This window comes from Mus caroli, unplaced genomic scaffold (genome assembly GCF_978045245.1).
Source record: "Mus caroli unplaced genomic scaffold, Mus_caroli_1 scaffold_7, whole genome shotgun sequence".
Lineage (NCBI taxonomy): Eukaryota > Metazoa > Chordata > Mammalia > Rodentia > Muridae > Mus > Mus caroli.
Window position 1 is genome coordinate 90,651,006 of NW_028227262.1, and position 24,885 is coordinate 90,675,890.

The window sequence follows — 24,885 nt, forward strand, 5'->3', positions numbered from 1 at the left end:
CTTTGAAAGACATCTAAGCAGAATGAGACCCAAAGAAGTAGTTAGACGTAAGAAATGTCATTAGCTCATATTCCTCTACACCCATATTTATCATGTCATCTGGAGAGAGCAGTTTTGACTTTATGGTTGTTAGAAAGTGGTACTTTCAAATGGAAATGTGAACTTCCCTAATTCCAGGAGAACAGTGGTGTAGAAACAGCTGAGCTCGGGGTTTCCCAGCTGTGAGCTGTTCTCTCTAGGCATTAACTGTATGTGTGGATTAATTGATACAAGTCCTTGTGAACAGTAAAACTAACTACAATAATATCCCATTTAAAGGAAGTAGAAAAACATTTTACATTCCCCAAGGTATACATCCTGCTTCCAAAACATTGATGGCATACTCCATAGGTGCTTGACAGTGGCTTCATGGATTCACTAAAAAATTAACATCTCTTTTGCTAAAATAATAGAAATGTTACCTCCAAACATACTTGGGGAAAGCCACTTTTCTTACAAAGGAAAAAGACAGGAGGTAATATAATTCTATTATCAGCAGAAATTAGGCTGTTGGGCTAGAAATGTGTTTCATTTAGAGTGCATAGAAGAATTGTGTATGTAGGACACCATGAAATACATCAAAACTTGAAATTATAGTCACAGGCCAGAGGGCAAAGAAAAGTCAAGGGCAAAGACTTCTTTGCAACTGGCATGTGGACCCGTCAGAGGGAGGGTGGAATATGGAGTGTAAAAAATAAATTAATTTAAAAAAAAGAGTGCAAATATGTGCATACTTACCACTATACACAAAAATCAAGTAAAAATGAATGAAAGCCCTCAATGTAAGGCCAGAGACACAGAACAGTATAGAAAAAAAAATGTTTTTAATACCCATAAACTCACTGTGCCTGGAAAAGCACTTTCTTAATATAACACTGCTCACTCAGGCACAAGAACAGCATTTAATCAATGGGATCTTGAACTAAATATCTTCAACATGGAAAAAACACATATTCATTCAGACAAATAAGAGAGAATAAAATAAGATAATTTTACCAACTGAACATCGGGTATATGGCTTGACCTAGGATTTTTATGCAGTGATAAAACATGATAAACAAAAACTAAGTTGTGGAGGAAAGAGATAATTCTATTTATACTTCCACATTTCTTGTCATTACCAAAGAAGTCAGGACAGTAATTTCCACAGGACAAGATCTTAGAGGCAGGAGCTGATGCAAAACATCATGGAGGGGTGATACTTACTGGCTTGCTTCCTCTGGCTTCCTTCACCTCTGTTGTATAGAACCTAGTATTACCAGCCCAGGAATGGCATCACCCCAAATTGGCTGGGCCTTCTGCCATTGATTGTGAAAATTGTGAAAATTCTTTACTCAATATGATTGATCTCCTAGAGACATTTCCTCAACTGAAGCTCCTTGCTTTTTGATGACTGTAGCTTCTGTCAAGTTGACAGAAAATAAGCCAGCACAGGGTTAATATATAGCTTATATAAAGAACTAAAAAAAAATGACATCAAGCAAACAAATAATTCAATTTAAAAGTGGAGTAGAACCTTAAGCAGAGAATTTTCAAAAGAGGAAACTCAAATGGCTTAGAAACATTAAAAAAGTTCAACTTCAATAGTCATCAGTGTAATGCAAATTAAAACTACTTTAAGATTTAACCTGATTCCTGACAGAATGGCCAACATGAGTAATAGCAATGGCACCACAGACAAGCAACGATGTGGAATAAGAACTCTCATGTGTTGCTCTTGGTAGTACAAACTTGTCTATTAACTATGGAATCAGTGTGGTGGTTCCTCAGGAAGTTGGGAATAGATCTAGTTCAAGACACAGCTATACCACTATGGGTCCCAGAGGACACTCAATCTACTACAGAGACACTGCTTATTTATAAATATTTGGATACTGAAAAAAACCTAGATATCCCTAAACAGATGAATGAGTAAAGATGAATGAGTAAGCAGATGAATGAGTAAATTGAAGTACATGAAGTGGAAATTTCTGGTTTTGTTGGAGACTCAGGTGTGTCATGTGATATTTTTCTGGAAGCTGTCTTATGAGAGGTTGCTTTGCTGAGAACAGACACGTGGTGTTTTTCTTGAAGCTTTCTGGTGAAAGAGCATGTAATGGTTCACTTGAGTGGATGCTTGAGAGGAAATGTGATGTTTGGAAAGAGTATATGTATAACCCAGTGGACAATGGATTTTGCTCTTGCATTCATTTGCCTTGCTTACTTCACATATCTTTGCTTGTTGTGACTTCACATAGAAAAAAAAAAAACACCAAAGAACTTCTCGTGATAATATAGCACCTTCTTTCTGCTTCTGCAGACTCAGGAGGATTAGTGGAGCCTGGTGTTTTCTTCTGCATGAAGCTACTGCTACTGGTTCATTTTTTGGTGATGTTAAATGGACTGAACTGCAGATAACAAAAATTTGTTTTATCCTAAACAACTATCTCTATACAGGTCCATAATTCTACTTTCTTAATTAATTTTCTTTTCTCCTGCCTCTGGTCGGTGGTGTGCTAGAAGGGAAGTTGAAGCATTGAAGAACCACAATTACAGTAGGTTTTGAAAACTCTAAGCTGGCAGGAGGCTATCAACATTCTTTAGACATAATGGGTAATCTTACTTCTAATGTATTAGAGGAATAAGCAGGTTTTTGATGGGTTAGCAAAGGTATATAAGGACATTGGCAAAATAGCAGGTACAGTCACAGTGTGATCTGCCTTGCTCTTCCTGGAGGATTTTTTTGTTTGTTTGTTTCATTTTATAGTCCTCATGATTACCATTTTGAAAAAAAAATTCAGGGGAAAGGGGAAAATTCAGAAAGATCCTCAATTATCTTGTGTTATAGAGAAAGATTATAGATATGGTTATGCTCTTAGAGAGTTTGTATACAGATAGATGTCAGAAAGTATAAAGTGCCTGTTGGGTGTAAACAACAGGGTTCAGACTTGGTGTCTGAGACTGGAAATTTACCACATGAAAGAAAGAGGGAAGCAAACTAGGCTGGAAGGTAAACTTCTGCCCCATCCTACTCCATGTATTTTCACTGCCAGGTAAGGTTCCCAGAGCACCTTTGTGAGACAAGGGGCTGGGAAGAGCAAGAGGAGGTAAAAGGACAATGTGTGAATGTTTAGGCAAGTGCTCCATCTGAATATTTGCTTGGGTGTATACACACACTTTCAGTCTTTCCAGTTTTTGTACAGCATATGACTGAAAATGATGAAGGTCATTCTTATAATGAGCTGAAATAGCATTCAGTAGAAATTAAATACTTATAGATTTTTAAAGAGGCCATTATATTGTATAGCTTGTATTCTCCATTTGTTAAAAAAAATGTTAAGTAACTGGGCTACACAGCATAGAGTTTCCCAAGAATGGAGTGGATTAATATTAGCTGCACAAGAAGGTAGACAATATTTTCTAAGGTATTAAACCAGAAAAATAAAGCAACATAATTTAGCAAGGGTGAATCAATGTTACTAAATACCAACTCCTCAGTGAAGGACATTATTTTGACTTACAAGAACAAATCAGACCTGATAATATCATAATTGAACAATGTCATACTGTCAGTGTATGTTGTGGTTATGAGGGAAGAGCTGGGTGGGCCTGGGGGATCCACCTCATTTACTAATGTAATACAGGACCTTGGATAAGCCTTTGCCAACTTCTTACAAAGATTGCACTCATCTGTAAATAGAACAATATCAGAATCTGAAACTAGACAGTCATTGATAGAAACCTTGGCACTTGAAAATGCAAATACACAATGTAAGAGAGAAACCACACAATCAAAAGCAAGACTAGCCCTGATAGATGAATGGATCAAAGACAACTGGTATTTGTTCTCAGAAGCATAATGCCAATATCATGGGGACAACTCAGCTAGAAGATTTAGGAATCAAAATGACAGATGCTTTAATTTTAGTGAATTTGATCATTTCCATAGAAATTGTAAGGCTAGTAGATTCAGAGGACAAAATAGAAGGCATATTGACTATGGAGAATATGGTATTTTCAGAAGAAAGCAAGCAGGTTGTTGCTGCAATGAAGCACAAAGACATTCAGGGCACTGAAGCAACTGTGGAAAGAGCAAACATTGGTCTAAGGATTACAGGTCCAAGAGAGACATACAAGGTAACATCTTGCCATTGGGAAATGAGCAGAGTGGCCTGTCAGCTCAAGGTCCTTCAGCAAACAATATGTTCCATCCTCCTTTGGTAAGCCAGAAGGTACCAAGTGGGCAAGAAAATCAAAACTTTCCCAAATGTTTTCAGAATACAGCTTGGCAACTTCACAACTTTTACATACAGTTTATTGGAACTGGTAAATTATCATGAATAAGATAAAGTACCTGATAGATTAATTGTATAGTACCAGAAGGAAAGTTGAGACCTTGTGTGGCAGACATAGACATACATTTCTGGGGAAGGGATCTTTTACAATGGGGTACTCAAAATAATCCCGAGATTCCAAGAACAATTAATGTGAAAATTAGGGTTGATATGATAAATGCTCCTGGGGTAGTTTTTAATATGAGTAATTTACAACAATCACATGCTGTCCTCATTGTACAAAGACAAGATATCATAGAGACTGAGTTTACAAATTTATAAATGGTGCCACTGCTGACATACTAACTAACAGCCTTGCCCCTAAAAGTGTTGTTAATCATATATGGTAACAGCAGTGGCCCATAACAAACAAAAAATGGCAAGAACTTGAATAACTGGTTAAAGAGCAGTGTGAGACTCAACATATACAAGAGGCCACCAGCCCATTGAATTCCACTGTGTTTGCTGTAAAAAAAAAAAAAAAAAAAAAAAAAAAAAAAAAAAAAAAAAAAAAAGGAAAATGGAATGTGATCTTGAATTTAAGAATAGTTAATAGAGTAATTCAACGAATGGTTTCCTTACACCCTGGATTTTCTTTACTTACTTTGTTACTATGATCCTGGCCTATAATAATAACTGACTTGAAAGACTGCATTTTTTAATAATACCTCTGCAGAAACAAGATAGGGAAAGGTTTGCTTTCTCAGTACCTACTACAAACAACAGTTGCTCAATGAAAACATACCACTAGAAGGTACTTCCACAGAGAACATTAAATTGTTGAACTTTATATCAATATTTTGTGCAACCACCATTAGAAATAATTGCTAAGCAATTTCCTTAATTTATCATTTATAATTATATGGATGACATTTTGTCAGCTGATTCTAAAAAAGATGTTTTAGAGAATATGCTTAAGGAAATACAAAACAGTCTGCCATGTTGGGAGTCATGAATAAATACAAAGAGGAGATTCACTGAATTGACTGGGATTTTAAATAAGTTCACAAATATTTGACCACAAAATGTATAAATCAGTAGGAACCAATTGTAAACTCTTAATGATTTTTAAAAATTAATGGGAGATATTAAATGGCTGAGGTCTAAAATTGGATTAGGTCCATATGAGTTTAGTAATTTGTTTTAATCAATACAATGAGATTCAAATTTATCCAGTCTATTGTGTCTAACAGCTGAAGTAGTTAAAGTGAAATCTCCTGTACATCAAAGACTGCAATATGCATATGTAGTTAGTTGATCCTAAATTTGACTGTATCTTGCGCATTTTGCCTTCAACTCATTATCCTTTTGAGCTAATTATGCAAAGGGAAGATATTATTATGGAATGGATGTTCTTAATTCATACACAATGTAAAAATTGAAGACATATATAAAAGATTTCTGAATTAATTATAAAATGTAGAATAAGTCTATATCAATTGTCAGTAAAAGATCCAGCCAAAATTGTAATAATTTTTACTAATGCTGAGATTATGCCATTATGATTTATCAATGAAGATTGGCAAAGAGCATTTAGTAACTATTTGGGAAAAATTCTTAACAAATATCTGCAAAACAAGTATACAGTTTATTTATGAAGTAAATGGGTTCTTCCATATATAGTAAAGATAACACCATTTACAGAGGCACCAACATTCTATATAGATGCAAACAAGATGGGTATGGTAGGATGAAAGTCAGACAAAATAAGAAAGGTGATCAAAAGTCCATATTCCTCAGTTTATAAATCAGAATTTTATATAATACTTATGGTATTATTATTTCATCCTGAATATAGTTATTATAATTACTGACTCTTTATATGCAGAAATTTGTTTTGAATATAGACTGCTTAATTTTTTTTGATTGCTCAGAATTAAATTTGTAATTGATACAAATTCAACAGGCGTTCAGAAGTAGAAAATATCCATTATATTTTACTCATATTCAGTCTCCTACAGGTTTACCATCCATTGGGTCCCCTGGAGTTCTAGATCTTTGCTCGACTAAAGACCAGCCTGTCTGTGTGCAGCCCACTGCCCTAAATGTATCCAATAATCTGAAGTAACTATTTTTCACAATTCTAGTACTATAATTAAGATATAGTTTTAGAAGTTGGTAGTATTGAGCTCTTACCTCAAAAATGCCTAATGCCTGAGAATACAGATAGAAATTACTCCATTTGAAGTATTACCACATTTGAAATTCTCTATTTCAATGTGGAAGCAGTTTCACTGTGCCATGTGCTCCTGGTCCATCATGTCTAATGGAGATCTTCTGTCCTTTTTCTCTTTCTCCTCCCTTCTTCTCTATTCTCCTTCTTGTTTCTGATTCACCTCCTTCTGGTCCATACCTCCAATCTCCAATCTGTTAACTAAAATCTTTCCAACCATTCTATTCTCTAAAATAATTAGCTCTAGCCACTTTTATTTTACCAAAAACTTTAAATTGGGAAGTAAGGTTTACATAACAAATACAAAACCACTGCACTTGAGAATCCCCTCCTCATGGCAAATTAGATCTTGTAGTGCAGATCTAATTTGATCTGCACACACACACACACACACACACACATCAGAGCTAGAACAACCACCAAAAGTATGACTCCAATTATACTTGTTATAACATATCTGATCTGTAAACAGATAGTGACCTCAAAGATGCTTTTTAAAATACATGGTCACCAATAAAATAACTTCTGGAGTAGTCATGATCCCTGACCTCAGGCTCTATTACAGAGCAACAGTGACAGTAACAGCATGGTATTGATATCCCCCAAAAAGCCACATACTTTTGGAGACTTGAATTTTTATAAAGATGCCAAAATCATACAATTGATAAAAGAAAATATCTTCAACATATGGTTCTGGTTTAACTAGATGTCTACATGTGAATGAATGCAATAGAAGCATATTTTTCACCCTGCACAAAACTCAAGCCCAAGTGTATCAAGGTCCTCAAGATAAAGCCAAATACACTAAATCTAACAGAAGGGAAATTGGAAAATAGCTTTGAACACATTGGTTCATGAGACAATTTACTGAACAGAACAACAATGGCTCAGGTTCTAAGATCAAAAATTGATTAATGGGACCTCATGAAACTGCAAAGCTTCTGTAAGGCAAAGGACACTGTAAGAAGGATTAAAAGGCAGTCTACAGATATGGAAAGATATATATATATATATATATATATATATATATATATATATATATATATATCTTTGACAGAGGACTAATATATATATATATATAGGACATATATATATATATATATATATATATATATATATATATATATCTTTGACAGAGGACTAATCTGCAAAATGTATAAAGAACTCAAGAAATTAGACACCAACAACCCAAATAACCCAATTAAATAATGGAGCATATAGCTACATAGAATTCCCAACAAAGGAATCTTGAATGGCTGAGAAGCACTTAAAGAAATGTTCAAAGTGCCTAGTCATCACTGATATGCAAATAAAATAATTCTCAAGTTCTGTTTTTAGTTTAATTTTAATTTACATTCTAGTTGTTGTACCTCACTATCCATTCCCACAGTTCCTTATCCCATTCCTCCTCCTTCTTGCCTCCAAGAGGGTGCTTTCCATCCCACCAGGTCTATACCTTTCCTAGGACCTCAAGGCTTTCAAGAATTCAGCACATCATCTCCCTCTGAGTACAGAAAATATACTCCTCTGCCCAGGGCCTTGGATGAGCCAGTGTATGATGTATGCTCCTGGTTGGTTGCTCAGTCTCTGGGTGCTTCATTGAGACTGCTGGTTTTCCTACAGGCTCATACTCCACTTTTCAGCTTTTTCAGTCCTTCCCATAATTCAACCAAAGAGGTCACCAACTTTAGTCCAATGAATGGTTGTCAGTATATGTTTCTGTCTCATTCAGTGGCTGGTGGGGTCTCTCTGAGGACAGCCATGCCAGGCTTCTCTCTGATAGCAGAACAGCATAATAGTGTCAGGCCTTGCCCCCCCCCCTCCCTGCCATGAGATGGATCCAAAGTTAGGCCAGCCAATGGACCTCCTTTCCTTCAGTCTCTTCTCTATTTTTGTCATTCCAGTTCTTTTAGACAGGAATAATTCTGGGTCAGGAATTTTGACTGTGGGTTAGTAACCCTGTCCTTCCACTTGAGGCCTTGTCTGTCTACTAGAGGTAGACTTTTTGAGTACTCTTCCACCAGTGTTGGTAGTTTTGTCTAAGATCATCCTAAATGAGTCCTGGGAGTGTCTTACCTCTCTGTTCTCTGGTACTCTCTAGAGGGTGTCTCTACCTAACACTCTTGGGGGCTGCTATTTCCATTTATTCCCATTGCCCTGTAGGAATCTCTCCTGTCTCCCCCCCCTACCCCACATCTGATCCTGTTTTACTTTTACTGTCCCCCTCTGTTCTCCCACTTAGTTCCCTCCCTCCCTCTGCCTCCTGTAATTAGTTTCTTCCCAGTCTAGGTGTCATTGAAGCCTCCTCACTTGGGCATTTCTGCTTCTTACATTTCTTATGATCTGTAGGTTGTATCCTAGGTATTCTGTGTTCTTGGCTAATATCCACTTATCAGTGAGCACATATCATGAATGTACTTTGGGTTATGAGTTACCTCACTCAGGATGATATTTTCTAGTTCCATCCATTTGCCTGCCAAATCCATGATGTCCTCATTTTTAATAGCTGAATAGTATACCATCATGTTGATTAACCACATTTTCTGTATCCATTCTTCTGTTGAGGGGCATCTGAATTACTTCCAGTTTCTGACTATTACAAATAAGCCTTCTATGAACATGGTAGAGCATGTGTCCTTGTGGTATAGTGGGGCATCTTTTGAATTTATGCCCAAGAGTGGTTTAGCTGGATCTTCAGGTAGAACTATTTCCAATTTTAAAAAAAAAAAAAAATAAAACAAAAACCACCAGATTGACTTCCAGTGTTTATCTCAGTTTGTAATTCCACCAATGATGGACGAATGTTCCTTTTTTTTTTTTTCCATATCCTTGTCAGCATGTGCTGTCACTTGAGATTTTTTATTTTAGCCATATTGATTGGTATGAAGTAGAATTTCAGGGCTGTTTAGATTTGCAATTCTCTGACAACTGAGAACTTTGAATATTTCTTTAAGTGCTTCTCAGCCATTTAGGATTCTTCTGCTGTGAATTCTGTTTATCTCTGTACCCATTTTTAATGGTGTTATTTGAGTTTTTGGAAGTTACCTTCTTGAGTTCTTTATACATTTTGGATATTGGTCCTTTGTCGGATGAACGATTACAGAAGTTTTTCCTTACCCGGTAGGTTGCCAGTTATCCTATTCACTCTATCTTTTGTCTTACAGAAGCAGTTCAGTTTTATGAGGTCCCATTTGTCAACTGTTGACCTTTGAGCCTGAGGCATTGGTATTCAGTTCATGAAAATTTCCTCTGTGCCAATGAGTTTGAGGCTCTTTTCTACTTTCTCTTTCATGAGATTCAGTGTATTTGGTCTTATGTAGAGGTCCTTAGTCCACTTGGATGTGAGCTTCGTGCAAGGTTGTAAATATGAATCTATTTAAATTCTCCTACATACAGACTACTAGTTAGACCAGCATAATCTATTGAAGATAGGTTTTTTGACTGTATGTTTTTGGCTTCTTGCCAATGATCTAGTGTTCATATGTGTATGGCTTTACTTCCGGGGTGTCGATTCATATTCCATTGTTTGACCTGTCTGTCTCTGTATCAATACCCCATGGTTTTAATCAGTATTGCTTTGTAGTACAGCTTGAGATCAGGTGTGGTGATTCCCCCAAAAGTTCTTTTATTTTTGAGAACTGTTTTCAATATCCTGGGTTTCTTGTTTTTCCATATGAAGTTGAGACTTACTCTTTTTATAACTGTGAAGAATTGTGTTGAAATTTTGATGGGGATTGCATTGATTCTGCAGATTGTTTTTTAGCAAGATGGCCATTTTCACTGTGTTAATCTTACCTATCCAAGAGCATGGGAGCTCTTTCCATCTTCAGAGGTCTTCTATTTCTTTTTACACTGATTTGAATGTCTTGTCATACAGATCTTCCACTTGCTTGGTACGATTTACATGAAGACATTTTACACTGTGTGTCCATTGTGAGGCGTGTTGTTTCCCTAATTTCTTTCTCAGCACCATTTATCATTTGTATAATGGAAGGCTACTGATTTGATTGAATTAATTTTTTTATCCTCCCATTTTGCTGAATCTGTTTTATCAGTTGTAGTACTCCTGGGTGTAATTTTGGGGGTTGCTTATGTATAGGATCATATCATCAGCAGTTAGTGATACTTTGCCTACCTTCTATTTGGTATCCCCTTAATATGTTTGTTGTCTAATTGCTCTATCCAGAACTTCAACTACTATATTGAATAGATAAAGAGAGAGTGGGGCATCTTTGTCTTGTCCTGAATTTTAGTGGAATTGCTTCTACTTTCTCTCCATTTAATTTGATGTTGACTGTTGTTTTGCTATATATTGCTTTTATTACATTTAGGTATTGCAAACTGGTACAACCATTCTATAATTCAATCTGGTAGTTTCTCATAAAATTGGAAATAGTTCTACCTGAAGTCCAAGCTATATCACTCTTGGGAATATACTCAAAAGATGCCCCACCATACTACAAAGACACATGTTCAACCATGTTCATAGCAGTCTTATTTTCAATAGCCAGAAGCTGGAAACAACCCAGATGTCTCTCAACAGAAGAATGGATACAGAAAAATCTGGTTTATATATACACAGTGAATATTATTCAGCTATTAAATACAAGGGCATCATGAATTTTGCAGGCAAAAGGATGGAATTAGTAAATATCAGCCTGAGTGAAGTAACACATACCCAAAAGGACACACAATATATGTACTCACTGATTAGTAATATCTGCCAAAAAATACAAAATACCTTGGATACAACCTACAGACTGTTAGAAATGTAACAAGCAGAAATATCCAAGTGTAGAGACTTCAATTCTGCCTAGCAGAAGGAAGGAAATAATCATTGGAGGCAAAGTTATGGAGGAACCTAGGTGAGATAGAGTGAAGGGAAAAGGGAACAGGTACATATATGGGAGAGGGCACAGGAGAGAAGCCCAGATGTCTAAGAGAATGAGTGGAAATAAGCAGCTTCATGGAGTGTGAGGTTGGGGGACCCTCTAGAAAATACCAGAGACCTGGGAAGTGAGACAATTTCAGGACTCATTGGGGTTGACCTTATCCAAAATGTCCAACATTGGGAAAGGGAACTTGGAAGTCTATCTCCAGTTGAGAGACAGGGCCTACAGTAGAGGGACGGGTTTCTAACCCACAGTCAAAATTCCTGACCTAAAATTGTTCCTAATTGCAGTCTAAAAGAACTGCAGGGACAAAAATGGAGAGGAGACTGAAGGAAGGGAGGACCAATGATCAGTCCAAAATGGGGGGTGGGGGAAACCAAGGCCTGAAACAACTTTGCTGTGATGTGCCATTGACAGGAGCCTGTCATGGCTGTCCTCTGAGAGGCCCTACCAGCATCTTACTGAGACAGAAGCAGATACAGCCAACCATTGGACTGAAGTTGGGGACCCCTTTGTTTGAATAAGGGAAGGATTGAAGAAGCTAAAAGGGAGAACAACCCTTTAGGAAGACAAGCAGTCTCAACAAACCCAGATCACGGAAGCTTCCAGAGACTGAGCCTCCAACCTGGATCATACATGAGCTTGTGCAAGGCTCCTGGCACATAAGTAGCAGAGGTTTACCTTGTCTGGTCACAGTGGGAGAAAATGTACTTAATACTCGAGATACTTAAGGACTCATGGATTGGGGAGGCCTGGTGGGCTAGGCGAAGCATCCTCTCAGATGCTAGAGTAAGGGGGAAGGAGATGAGGAACTATGGGAGCAGGGACTGATGGAGGGGCAATGACTGGGATGTAAATAAATAAAGCAATTTAAAAACCTGTTTTCTAGTTTTCCCTTATACCAGCCCTTTATTATTATTTTTATTGATTTATTTGCATTTAAAATATTATGCCCCTTCCTGGAATTCCCTCTTCAAACCTACCCTCCCTCCCGATTCTATGAGGGAGCTCCCCAACCCAAAATCCACTAATCACTGCCCTATTTTCCCCTACTTAGGTGCATCAAGTCACCACAGGACTAAGGGCGTCCCCTTCCATTGATGCCAGATAAGGCAATCAATCGTCTGCTACATAAGCAGTAGGACCATGGATCCCTTAATGTGTATTCTTTGGTTAGTTGTTTAGTCCCTGGAAGCTCTGGGGGGGTCTGGTTATTTAATATTGTTCCTCCTATGGGGTTGAAAATTTTTTTGGATTCTGAAGTTCTTCCCATAACTCCTCCAGTGGGATCCTTGTTCTCACTCCAATAGTTGGCTGTGAACATCCACATTGTATTGGTCAGACTCTGGAAGATCCTCTCAGGGGACAGCCATACCAGGCTCTTGTCAGCAAGCACATCTTGGCATCAGCAGTGTATCTGGGTTTTGTGTCTGCAGATGGGATGGATCCCTAAGTGGGGCAGTCTCTGGATGGCTTTTCCTTCAGTCTCTGCTCTACCCTTTTGTCCCTGCATTTCCTTTAGAAAGGAACAATTTTGGGATAATATTTTTGAGATGGGTGTGTAGCCCCATCCCTCAACCAAGAGAAGTGCCTAACAGGGGAATATGGTCTCTACAGGTTCTTTGCTTCCCTTTGTCGGGTATTTCAACTAATGTCAGCTCCGTTGGATCTTGGAAACCTCTTGCTTTTCTGTCATATGGGAGTTTTTATGGCTACCCCTATTTCCCCATCCCCCTGCTACATATCTCCATTCAATTTCCTGACCCTCGGTACTTGTCCACCATCTCCTTCCATACCTGATACTGCCCCCCTTTCCCCTTCACTCCCTTTCTCTCCCATGTTCTTCTCTCCCTCTCCCTCTTGTGGTTTTCTGTTTCCCCTTCTAAGTATGACTGAACCATCCATTCTTTGGTCTTCCTTCTTGAGCTTCACAGGGTCTGTGAGTTTTATGGGGGGAATTCTGAAAACAGTGTTTTCAAACTCTTCTTTCACAAAGCAATTATCATGAAATTAGTTAATTAAACCATGAAATTAAAAAGATAATAAGGATCATATAAGGGATCATATGGAAACTTAATACAGCAGAAGCTTCCTAAAATACATACACTTAGAAAGGAAATCTAAATAAAACAACCACATAACAGGGATACAGAGTCCAAAGTGAAATCTATCATTACCAAATGAATCTCCCAGTACTAGGAATTGCTTATACTTAATTGACATATTTTCAAAAGAGGTTACATGAGAAACTCCAAAAAACCCACACTGAATTGTCAAGGCTATTCTTTGCTCTCCAAAAACTGATGTTAAAGCCATATTCCTGAGGACATCAGTTGCACAACTCATTGAACACAGAGAAATTGAGGTTGTAACTATCTAGATGCTTTGCCCTAACTGAACAAAGTTCATGATATTGAAAAGTACCATGCACACTACATGGAGAGAAAGTTAAACAACAACCCAGCTTAAAAAAAACCCTCAGACTATAATAATGACTGGCCATCAAGATTTAATTGTGCTATACAGGCAGAAATCCTCTGAAAGTAACCTACCAATACCTGGTTTGATTTAAATCACATACTCCATGAGATGAAGCCATTACCAACACTGCTTGGGTGGTCAAGAACCTGACACTAGATGAGCCAGGAGTGAAGAAGAAAATCAAACACATGTTTTTGTAAAAGAGTGTAGGAATAAAATACACTTAATTGAACTGTACTGGACTTATAGATCTGAGTCTTACTAAATCATCATCACAGCAGCTTCCTCCATCAGCAGATGGGAAGAGCTACAAAGACCCACAGTAGGAAAAACATGCAGAGAGTGAGAGACTTTGGGTCTCTCAGTCCTATATTGGAGGTCTCCATTAATTTATTTCACTGAAGGCTCAAGGAATTCTGTGCAAGTGGTGGTAGGAATAAGAGCCAAAATAGAGAGTGGATACTAAGGAAACAAGGTCTTCTAAACACAGTACAATGGATACATACAAGCTAAGAGACTGTGGTTGCATTCACAGGGACTGCACAGATCTCACCTGATAATGTCTAGAGTAGAAATAGATACAAGCCCATCTCTAACTCAAAAATGATCTTCCTCAAATACCTAGTTGCAAATGAAATATTAGTTTTCTCCAAGGCTGGCTCACTTGGGGAAAAACATTGCTCTTCCCTGCAGATGACCAACACAAAGTGATCTCAAAGCAATCTTTACGGGTCCTTTGCATATATATATATATATATATATATATATTATATGTACATTATATTTTAAAGAGCAATGATAATTGTTATTTTTAAAAAGAGGTTAAAAACACTGTTTTCAGAATGCCCACACACACACACAAAAAAAAACCTTAGACCCTGTGAAGCGCAAGAAGAAGGAAGGCCAAAGTATGGATGCTTCAGTCCTACTTAGAAGGGGAAACAGAATAATCACAAAAGGTAGAGGGATGGAAGAACGTGGGAGGGAAAAGGAGTGAAGGGAAAAGGAGGTCAGTATCAGATATGGGAGGCGATGGTGAAGTACAGTGGATCAGGAAATTGAATGGAGATGGGGAAATAGGGGTAGCCATAAAATCGTCCCATATACGAGAAAAGCAAGAGGCTTCCAAGACCCAACGGGGCTGACATTAGTTGAAATATCTAACAAAGGGAAGCAAAAACCTGGTGAGACCATATCATTCATATATATATATATATATATGTGTGTGTGTGTGTATTTTTCAGGTTTTGTATTTTTTTTTGTTTGTTTGTTTTTGATTCTCTTTTTATTAGATATTTCCTTTATTTACATTTCAAATGCTATCCCGAAAGTTTCCTATACCCTCCCCCTGCCCTGCTCCCCTACCCACCCACTCCTACTTCTTGGCCCTGGCATTTCCCTGTACTGGGGCATATAAAGTTTGCAAGAGCAAGGGGCCTCTCTTCCCAATTATGGCTGACGAACCCATCTCTGCTACATATGCAGCTAGAGACACGAGCTCTTGGAGTACAGCTTAGTTCATATTGTTGTTCTACCTATAGGGTTGCAGATTCCATTCAGCTCCTTGTGTGCTTTCTCTAGCTTCTCCATTGCAGGGCACCTATGTTCCATCATAGAGATGACTCTGAGCATTCACTTCTGTATTTGCCAGGCACTGGCATGGGTTCTGTATTCTTAAAGGGTACCTCTGTTAAAGTTGTTTGCACCTATGTCTTCATGTAACCTACTACAGATTATTTATTTTTCCTTTCTTTGTCTCTTTTCTACCATGTTTTTCTCTAATTTTGTTTGTTTTTATGTTGTTTTAAATTATTGTCATTTAGTTTATTATTGATTAGATATTGTTTTGTTTAATAAGGAGAAACTTAAAGAGGGTTGATCTAGATAGGAGAGAGGATAAGGGAGAATTGGGAGAACTAGAGGAAAGGGAAATCTAATTAGAATATAATATATGCAAATACTTTTTCCAATAAAAGAATTAAATAAGTGTTAAATTGTGGGGTATGGATGAACACTAGTGATCACGTAAGAGAAGTGGAAGAGATAGGAGAATCCCTATCTGGTAGACTCATATTAGGTTAGAGCCTATTTGGTAGGCTTCAAGTACAGAAGAAACACACTATCAGACCATAAGATGAATGGTATCTGAAGAAAAGCAGCCAAGGTTGTCTCCTGGCCACAATATGTACATGAACACACCTCCTTTGTCTGTGCACATGTATACAAGAATACGCATATTCACAAATCCCATATTGTACATATGTATCTGTATGTAAATAATTTTATTTATCAATAATATTTCAATAAATTTGGATGAAATGAAGAAGTAAAAACTCTTAAGAAAGTTTCATATGAGACTAATTGAGTAACTGTGGTTAAAAATGGACAATATAAATTCACATTAAACTCATTATTAACTTTAAAACATTGAACTGGTAAACATTATTAAAGCTACAATTTTAACTAAAATTTATGAATAAATATAGATGAAAATGGTGTTAGGAAAAAGCATTCAAAGCAATTATCAGTGAGGAGGTACTTTTGAATAACCTCAGCATCAAGGACACTTCTAAGAAAAGCAAAAAGTATGAAGAAGAGAATTGATGTGGAAAGAGCAATTATGCTGTACAATGAACTTGAGAAGTTTATAGTATATCGCAGCTGTAATATCAAAAGAATATATGTATGTAATACCATAAGCTACTTGAATAATACGACAAAAGTCACTGTTTTACATGAACAAGTGAAGATTAAAAAGGATATGCAATTTCGAAATGGTATGACACTTGTACATATAAATCAAAATAAGTGAATAAGTTTTAAAGGAAGAGAAATAATCATTTTTAGAAAATCTAGTAGAACGTGGAGTGCATGTTTTTCAGTATACTGATTATTCTCTTATCAGAAGTGATTTGAACTAAAGGAGTTATTGTGGGGTAGGCATACATCACCAATTTCTGAACAGTCAGTACAACGGGTACATACTTCCATGACAGGGTTGAGGTGAATGAAATGATGAAGTCCAACCAGTACATGACCACAAAGAACACTACCAACAGCAAGATGGTCTGGGTGGCCCTTTTCTCAGGGGATGCTCTTAAGTAGTTGATGTTATGAAGATGTTTGCATTGCATTTGATGTCTGCACAAGGTAATCACCATGTATGTGCTTGTGGTCAACATGACTCCTACAAGAAACACATCCCTGGCGATTATCACTGTTAAAATCGATCCCCTGATGATGTAGTTCATGGGGTAGAGTGAGCAGGATTTAGTGACTTTCATCTGGTAGGTCTCACTCACATTGGTAAAACCAACAACATAGAAAATCAGCCTACTACTGAATGACAAATTGAAAGACCAAAAATAGAAAAAAGCATAAATAATGTGTGTTTTTACTTTATTTTTAAATTTTGCCAACAAGGAGGTACTGGGACTGATTGTGACAGCCTGGAACACACTCAGGAGGCACGTGATGCAGATGGAGAGGCCTCTCATCACTCTGTTTATGTAAAAAGTTGTCTTACATTTGACATCATTCCCAAATTTTAGTGACTCTAATATGTTTGCAAGCAAGTTATCTCCTTCACTGAGGATCATCATTATGTGAATGAAGGTCAGTTGACAGGAGATCAGGTCCATGGGCTTAGATCTGTCTCCTAGTATTATGGAAGTATAGAAAAAAAGGAGAAACATATTGGCTAGGACTCCAAGTCCAGCTTGGATATAAAAGACATTCTCTAAAGAGGACATAAGTGGAGAGTCTATTCATCTTAAGAGCATAGTAGAAGTGTATTTCATATATCTGTAAAAAAAAAAAAACAGTGTATATGTGAAACTTGGGATTCATTGGACAGTTTGCTTCTATCATCATTCTATTTTGTCTACCAATGTAGCACATTTAATATACATAATATATAAAAATAGTAATATAAGTTAACAAATAGCAATCTGAAGTATTTTTTCTTTTCTCAAAGATATGTTCTTTAATAATTCTTTTCACATCAATTGCTTTGTAAATATTTGCCACATACATAAAATTACACATCTTCTAAATGATCAAGTGACATCTTTCTCTGAAGTTCACTGAAGCTGAGAGTGGACAAGAAAAGACTTATAGCTACTATGACTAGAGTTGTTAACATAAGCATCCACTGAGAATAGTCACTCATTTTACTTGAAAAACAACAGCAGTTATGGGGTCTTTCACAGTAGTATAAATTGTAATATTTAGTTATAAGTACTGATACCCTAAGTGTGTTGATAAAAAAAATCATAAGAGTGGGGAAGCCATCACTATTAAGTTGATTCAGACTGAAAAACAAGCAGTGTTCAGACAACTGTCTGAAGAAATGTGCAATAAAAAACCCAAGAGCTGCTTTATACCTAGCTCTACATTTTTAAAGAAAGATTATCTTACCTCCTCATTCTCATAGTATTTGATTGTGGAACACTTTCTGTTTACAAATTTATGGTGATTTTTGCCTTCTGCTTTGTAGAGATTTAGTGATCTAAGGGACATACAAACACAATAGATGACAGTATGAAATTTGTTATAGCTTTACCACAATTACCTTAAATTACCTTAAAGCAGTAACAGTGCTCAGAAAGAAGGTAATGTGAGTATGTGACTTTCAGGTGACAAGGCACATGGTGTTGGCAGATGTACTGTCCACTGTCAGCAACAAGAATAAGTCTTCAAAAATCTCAGGAGATGAAGACCTTAGCCATTCATGCTATTACATGGAATCTTTATGGAAAAGATAATGACAGAAGAAATAAACACTGATCACTTATTACTAAGGTATTAATTTATAGCTATTACTTGATCCACTTAAATAACTAAAATGGGTGAATTGTTCTTTGGAAGTTGAGTTTATGGCAGCATAACAGTGAGCTCACAGATACTGTTGAGAATATTACAATATCATGCTTATGAGCCAATTTCCCTGAGATGAAGCAGCAGCAGCAGAAGTGTCACTGCAGAGACTTTGTGGAGCTAGTCATACTCAGATCTTAATTATAGGTTGCATGGCATAATTTTGGAAAATATATGAAAATGATCACTTGGAATGAGTGTGTATGTGTGTGTGTGTGTGTGTGTGTGTGTTTGTGTGTGTGCTTGTGTGTGAAATCATTGGACTACTGAGACTAAGAACTGAACAATATCATAGTGTGGACCAGGGCATATCACATGAATACCATTAAATCAATGAGTGAAAACAGGAATTAAATAAAATATGTGTATGAAGTAACATAAGTAAAATGAACTTTAAGGAAAATAGAGATGGTGTTCCTTGTTTCTGATTGACTTGATCAAATTCATTGGCCCTGCCTATTGTACCAGTGCAGACACTTAATGTGAATTACCAAAAAGAAACTAAAAAGATTGCAAATATAAAATCAAGAATTATCAGTTGGTTATTTTAGTATTGATACTATGTGGCTGGTCACATAAGGACATTAACTGGCAATATTTTGTTCCACTTTTTAAAAATTATCAATGTGTGTGTGTGTGTGTGTGTGTGTGTGTGTGTGTGTGTGTGTGTGTGTTGAGGAAAACTACGGACAGAGATAGCAACCTATACAGCCGTATAACAGAAATTTTGTTTTGTAATTATTGGAGAAAACATTGAATTTGACTTTAAATAATTTTATACTCTTTGAGGAAAACAACTAATTTTCTCACTGCTAATGAAGAGTTTACTGAAAAATATACCAGTAGCAATGTTAAAAGTTTTCATTTAGAAATCTTAAAATATTAAAACTGAACTCATTTTCAAAGAAACACTCAATTTTCTACTAAAACTTATACAGTTTACATGTTTGAACAATAAGTTTACATGGCTTTAAACAAATCTCTCATATTAAAAATAACTTATTATATAAGGTTAACAATGTCTTATAAACTCCTAGACCTTGAGTTGAAACTTTCCTAAGAATTTCCAAAGGAATGCAAACATAACACACTAGAAAATTACTGAAAACACTAAGTTAGTTAATTCCTTGAATATACCTAGCTTAAGTTTCATTGTATTAAATGCATACAGTTAACTGGAGAAAAAAATTAATATGAGAAAATACAAAGTAAAATTGAAATATAGCTTAATACTATAAATGTACTCCTGCACACCAAAACAAAAGTGTGTTCTTTCTTTTCACCATATAAGGTATTTCAGTGCTTTGCTACAGGAATTGAAAACTAACACCATTAGCAATTGGAATTTATAGAGTACACACTTGGCAGAATTCTCTGTCAGATGTGCTCTCTAAATTACTGAATTTGGAGTGACTTTTTTCATGCTCATTCATTGAAAAATGATGGTTTTCATGACATATTCATTCAATATATAACATGTATTAATGAACTTCACCCTTTAGCCAGCCCAATCTCTCTCCATCATTCTGCTAGGCTCTTGTCCTCTTTCCAATAGCTCCTTATATTGTCACATATATAATCAGTTTATCACATTAAATGATATCTATGCTCTTTTATAAATGGTTATGGCAGATGCCTTCATGTCTACAACCATCTATTGAATGCTTAGTATACAGTTTGTCTAAAAAGTAATATTCTAGGCAAAGACTTATCTAATCCTTTATACAGAATGTCCTGCTTCCTTCCATCACCTACTTACAGCTTTCACCATAGTGAAGAAAAAAAAGAAACACTTACCAGGCTTGGCCTTTGACAAACATCCTTGTAGAATGAGTCTCTATGAAGTAGTTATAAGGAAGAAATGGCATCAGCTCATCTCCCTGTAGTCCCATAATAATTATGTCCTCTGGAGAAGTCAGTTTTGACCTTAAGGTTGTTACAATGTGGTGCCCTCAAATGGAAAAGTGAACTTTCCTAACTCCAGGAAAACTGTAGGGTAGGTACAGCTGAGATCTAGGTTTCTCCTGTGTGAGCTGTTTTCTATAGGCTGCATCTGTCTGTGAGGATTAACTGATCTCAGTCTTTGTGAACACAACAAAGCAACAATTATAATATTTCACTTAAAAGAAGTAGAAAACATTTTTAGTTTCCCCAAGACATCCTTCCTGCTTCCAAAACATTTATGATCCCCCTCCATAATTACTTGACAGTGACTTCAGTGCCTCACTTGGAAATTAATAGCTCTTGTGTTAAAATTAGAAAAATGTCACCTCCTCCAAACACACTCAGGAAAGTAATCTTTCTTACATAGCACAGAGTGATATGGTACTCTACCTGTATTATCAGGAGAAAGTGACATGTGGTTGGGATGTAGCTCAATGACAGAGTATAAGCCTAGAAAATTTTATGCACGTGGGATACCATGATATAAGTCCAACCTTCAAATTATGGGCATAGGTGAAGGAAAGTGAACCCAAGTCAATGGCAACCACAAGAACTTCCATAAAATCATAAAAGAGACCAGCCCTGTTATAGCTGTCTCCTGATAGGCTCTGCTAGAATCTGACAAATACAGTGGCAGATGCTTGCAGCCAACCATTGAACTAAGCACTGGGACCCCAATGGATAAGTTAGAGAAATGACTAAAGGAGCTGAAGGTGTTTGCAACCCCATAGGAAGAACAATAATATTAACCAACCAGATCACCCAGAGCTCCCAGGAACTAAACCACCAACCAAAGAGTATACATGGAGGGACCCATGACTCCAGCTGCATGTGTAGCAGAGGATGCCATTGTTGACATCAATAGGAGGAGAGGCCCTTGGTTCTATGAAGGCTTGATTCCCCGGTGTAGGGGAATGCCAGGGCAATGAGGTGGGAAAGGGTGGGTGGGGGTGGGAGTACACTCATAGAAGCAGGGTGAGAGAGGATGGGATAGTGTGGTCCCAGAGGGGAAACTTGGGAAGGTGATAACATTTGAAATGTAACTATAAAAATTAATTATAAAGAAAGAAACCATCCCAAAGACACCCATATACCACAAGGAGCACAGAGAAAACACAGAAAAGACAAGAATGTAAACAAAAATTTCCAAGCATGTTATAGTTAAAATGCTAAGTATACATAAAAAGGAAACGTGGAATGAAAAATCTAAGAGAAAACCTGCCAGTTACAAATGGGAAGAGAGGCTCCTTGGTCTAGCAAATTTTATATGCCCCAGTACAGGGGAACACCAGGACTAAGCAACTTGTGATGAAGTTCTGAGTATGACTACTTCCACAAAGTCTCTACAGTGACACCTCTGCTTCTGTTGCTTCATATCGGGGATACTAGATCATAAGTGTGATGTTGTAATATTCTAGTCAGTGTGTAAACTTATCTGCAGTGAACTCAATTTCCAATGAACAATTCACCCATTTTAGTTATTTAAGAATATCAGGTAATTGCTATGAATTAAGACTGTCATAAGAAGTGACCAATGTTTATTTCTGCTGTGATTATCTATTTCAAAAAGATCCAATGGAACTAGCTTGGGTATTTAAGCTCTTCATTTCCTGAGATTTTTGAAGACTTATTCTTGTTGTTGACAGTGGACAGTACATTAGCCAACAATTTCACTTGTCACCAAAAAATCACATACTCACTTTAGGTGCTCTCTGAGCAGCTACACAGATTTTAGGCCATCACTCACTAACTGTGGTGAAGCATAAAATAAAATTGATATTTGTCATCTATTATGTTTGTATGCCCTATAGATTAATAAATCTGCACAAGGGGGTTCATTGCCCGTTGAGTCTCTGGACACCTGCAAGGACCCACACAGGATCCCTCACGGGATCCTAAGACCTCTGGTGAGTGGAACACAGTATCTGCTCCAATCCAATCGCACGGGACTCGAGACTGCATTAACTAGGGAAGCAGATAACCGGCCTGATCAGGAGCACAAGTCCCTTCTGGTCCACTGCAGCACCAAGGTTCCTGGCCTGGAGGGTCTCCGGACACCCGCAAGGACCCACACGGGATCCCCCACGGGATCCTAAGACCTCTGGTGAGTGGAACACAGCTTCTGCTCCAATCCACTCATTCGGGACCTGAGACTGCATTAATTAAGGAAGTACATAACCCAGCCTGATCAGGGGCACGAGTTCCTTCTAGTCCACTCCAGCACCAGGGTTCCTTGTGTGTGGAGATTCTGGACACCACCAAGGTCCTCAAAGAACCCTCCATGGGATCTTAAGAACTCTGGTGAGTGGAACACAAATTCTGCCAGGAGGCAGGTTCGAACACCAGATATCTGTGCACCTTCCCTGCAAGAGGAGAGCTTGCCTGGAGAGAATACTCTGACCACTGAAACTAAGGAGAGAGCTAATCACCCAGATCTGCTGATAGAGGTTAACATAATCACCTGAGGAACAAGCTTTAACCAGAGACAACTATAACAACTAGCTCCAGAGATTACCAGATGGCGAAAGGCAAATGTAAGAATCCTACTAACTGAAATCAAGAACACTCACCATCATCAGAATGCAGCACTCCCATCCCACCTAGTCCTGGGCACCCTAACACAACCGAAAAGCTAGACCTGAATTTAAAAGCATATCTCATGATGATGGTAGAGGACATCAAGAAGGACTTTAATAGCTCACTTAAAGAAATACAGGAGAACACTGCTAAAGAGTTACAAGTCCTTAAAGAAAAACAGGATAACACAACCAAACAGGTAGAAGTCCTTAAAGAAAAACAGGAAAACACATCCAAACAGGTGATGGAAATGAAAAAAACCATACTAGACCTAAAAAGGGAAGTAGACACAATAAAGAAAACCCAAAGTGAAGCAACGCTGGAGATAGAAACCCTAGGAAAGAAATCTGGAACCATAGATATGGGCATCAGCAACAGAAGATTCCATAGAGAAATCCTTCTCAGGTACAGAAGATTCCATAGAGAAAATCTGCACAACAATCAAAGAAAATACAAACGCAAAAGGATCCTAACTCAAAACATCCAGGAAATACAGGACACAAGGAGAAGACCAAACCTAAGGATAATAGGAGTTGATGAGGATGAAGATTTTCAATTGAAAGGACCGGCAAATATCTTCAACAAAATTATAGAAGAAAACTTCCCAAACCTAAAGAAAGAGATGCACATGATCATACAAGAAGTCTACACAACTCCAAATAGACTGGACCAGAAAAGAAATTCTTCCCAACACATAATAATCAGAACATCAAATGCACTAAATAAAGATAGAATATTAAAAGCAGTAAGGGAGAAAGGTCAAGTAACATATAAAGGTAGGCCTATCAAAATTACACCAGACTTTTCACCAGATACTATGAAAGCCAGCAGAACCTGGACAGATGTCATACAGACACTAAGAGAACACAAATGCCAGTCCAGGCTACTATACCTGGCCAAACTCTCAATTACCATAGATGGAGAAACCAAAGTATTCCACGACAAAACCAAATCCACACATTATTTCTCCATGAATCCAGCCCTTCAAAGGATAATAACAGAAAATAACCAATACAAGGACGGAAATAACGCCCTAAAAAAAGCAAGAAAGTAATCCCTCAACAAACCAAAAAGAAGACAGCCACAAGAACAGAATGCCAACTCTAACAACAAAAATAAAAGGAAGCAACAATTACTTTTACTTAATACCTCTTAATATTAATGGACTCAATTCCCCCAATAAAAAGACATAGACTAACAGACTGGCTACACAAACAGGACCCAACATTCTGCTGCTTACAGGAAACCCATCTCAGGGAAAAAGACAGACACCACCTCAGAGTGAAAGGGTGGAAAACAATTTTCCATGCAAATGGTATGAAGAAACAAGCTGGAGTAGTCATTCTAATATCGAATAATATTGCTTTCAACCCAAAGTTATCAAAAAAGACAAGGAGGGACACTTCATACTCATCAAAGGTAAAATAATCCAAGAGGAACTCTAAATTCTGAATATCTATGCTCCAAATACAAGGGCAGCCACATTCATTAAAGACACTTTAGTAATGCTCAAAGCACTCATTGCACCTAAAACAATCATAGTGGGAGACTTCAACACACCACTTTCATCAATGGACAGATCATGGAA

At 37.3% G+C, this 24,885-nt stretch overlaps 1 protein-coding gene across 1 annotated transcript; it reads right to left on the reverse strand.

Moving 5' to 3' along the window:
• Nucleotides 1-16,199: 16,199 nt before the first annotated feature.
• LOC110296881 (vomeronasal type-1 receptor 100-like) lies at nt 16,200-20,723 on the reverse strand. Its single transcript, XM_021165679.2, has 4 exons — nt 20,574-20,723; nt 18,482-18,647; nt 18,318-18,408; nt 16,200-17,702 (listed from the first exon to the last, which is right to left on the reverse strand). The coding sequence occupies exon 4, from the start codon at nt 17,648-17,650 to the stop codon at nt 16,751-16,753; it is 900 nt and encodes a 299-aa protein (XP_021021338.1). The 5' UTR covers nt 17,651-17,702; nt 18,318-18,408; nt 18,482-18,647; nt 20,574-20,723; the 3' UTR covers nt 16,200-16,750.
• Nucleotides 20,724-24,885: the final 4,162 nt, after the last annotated feature.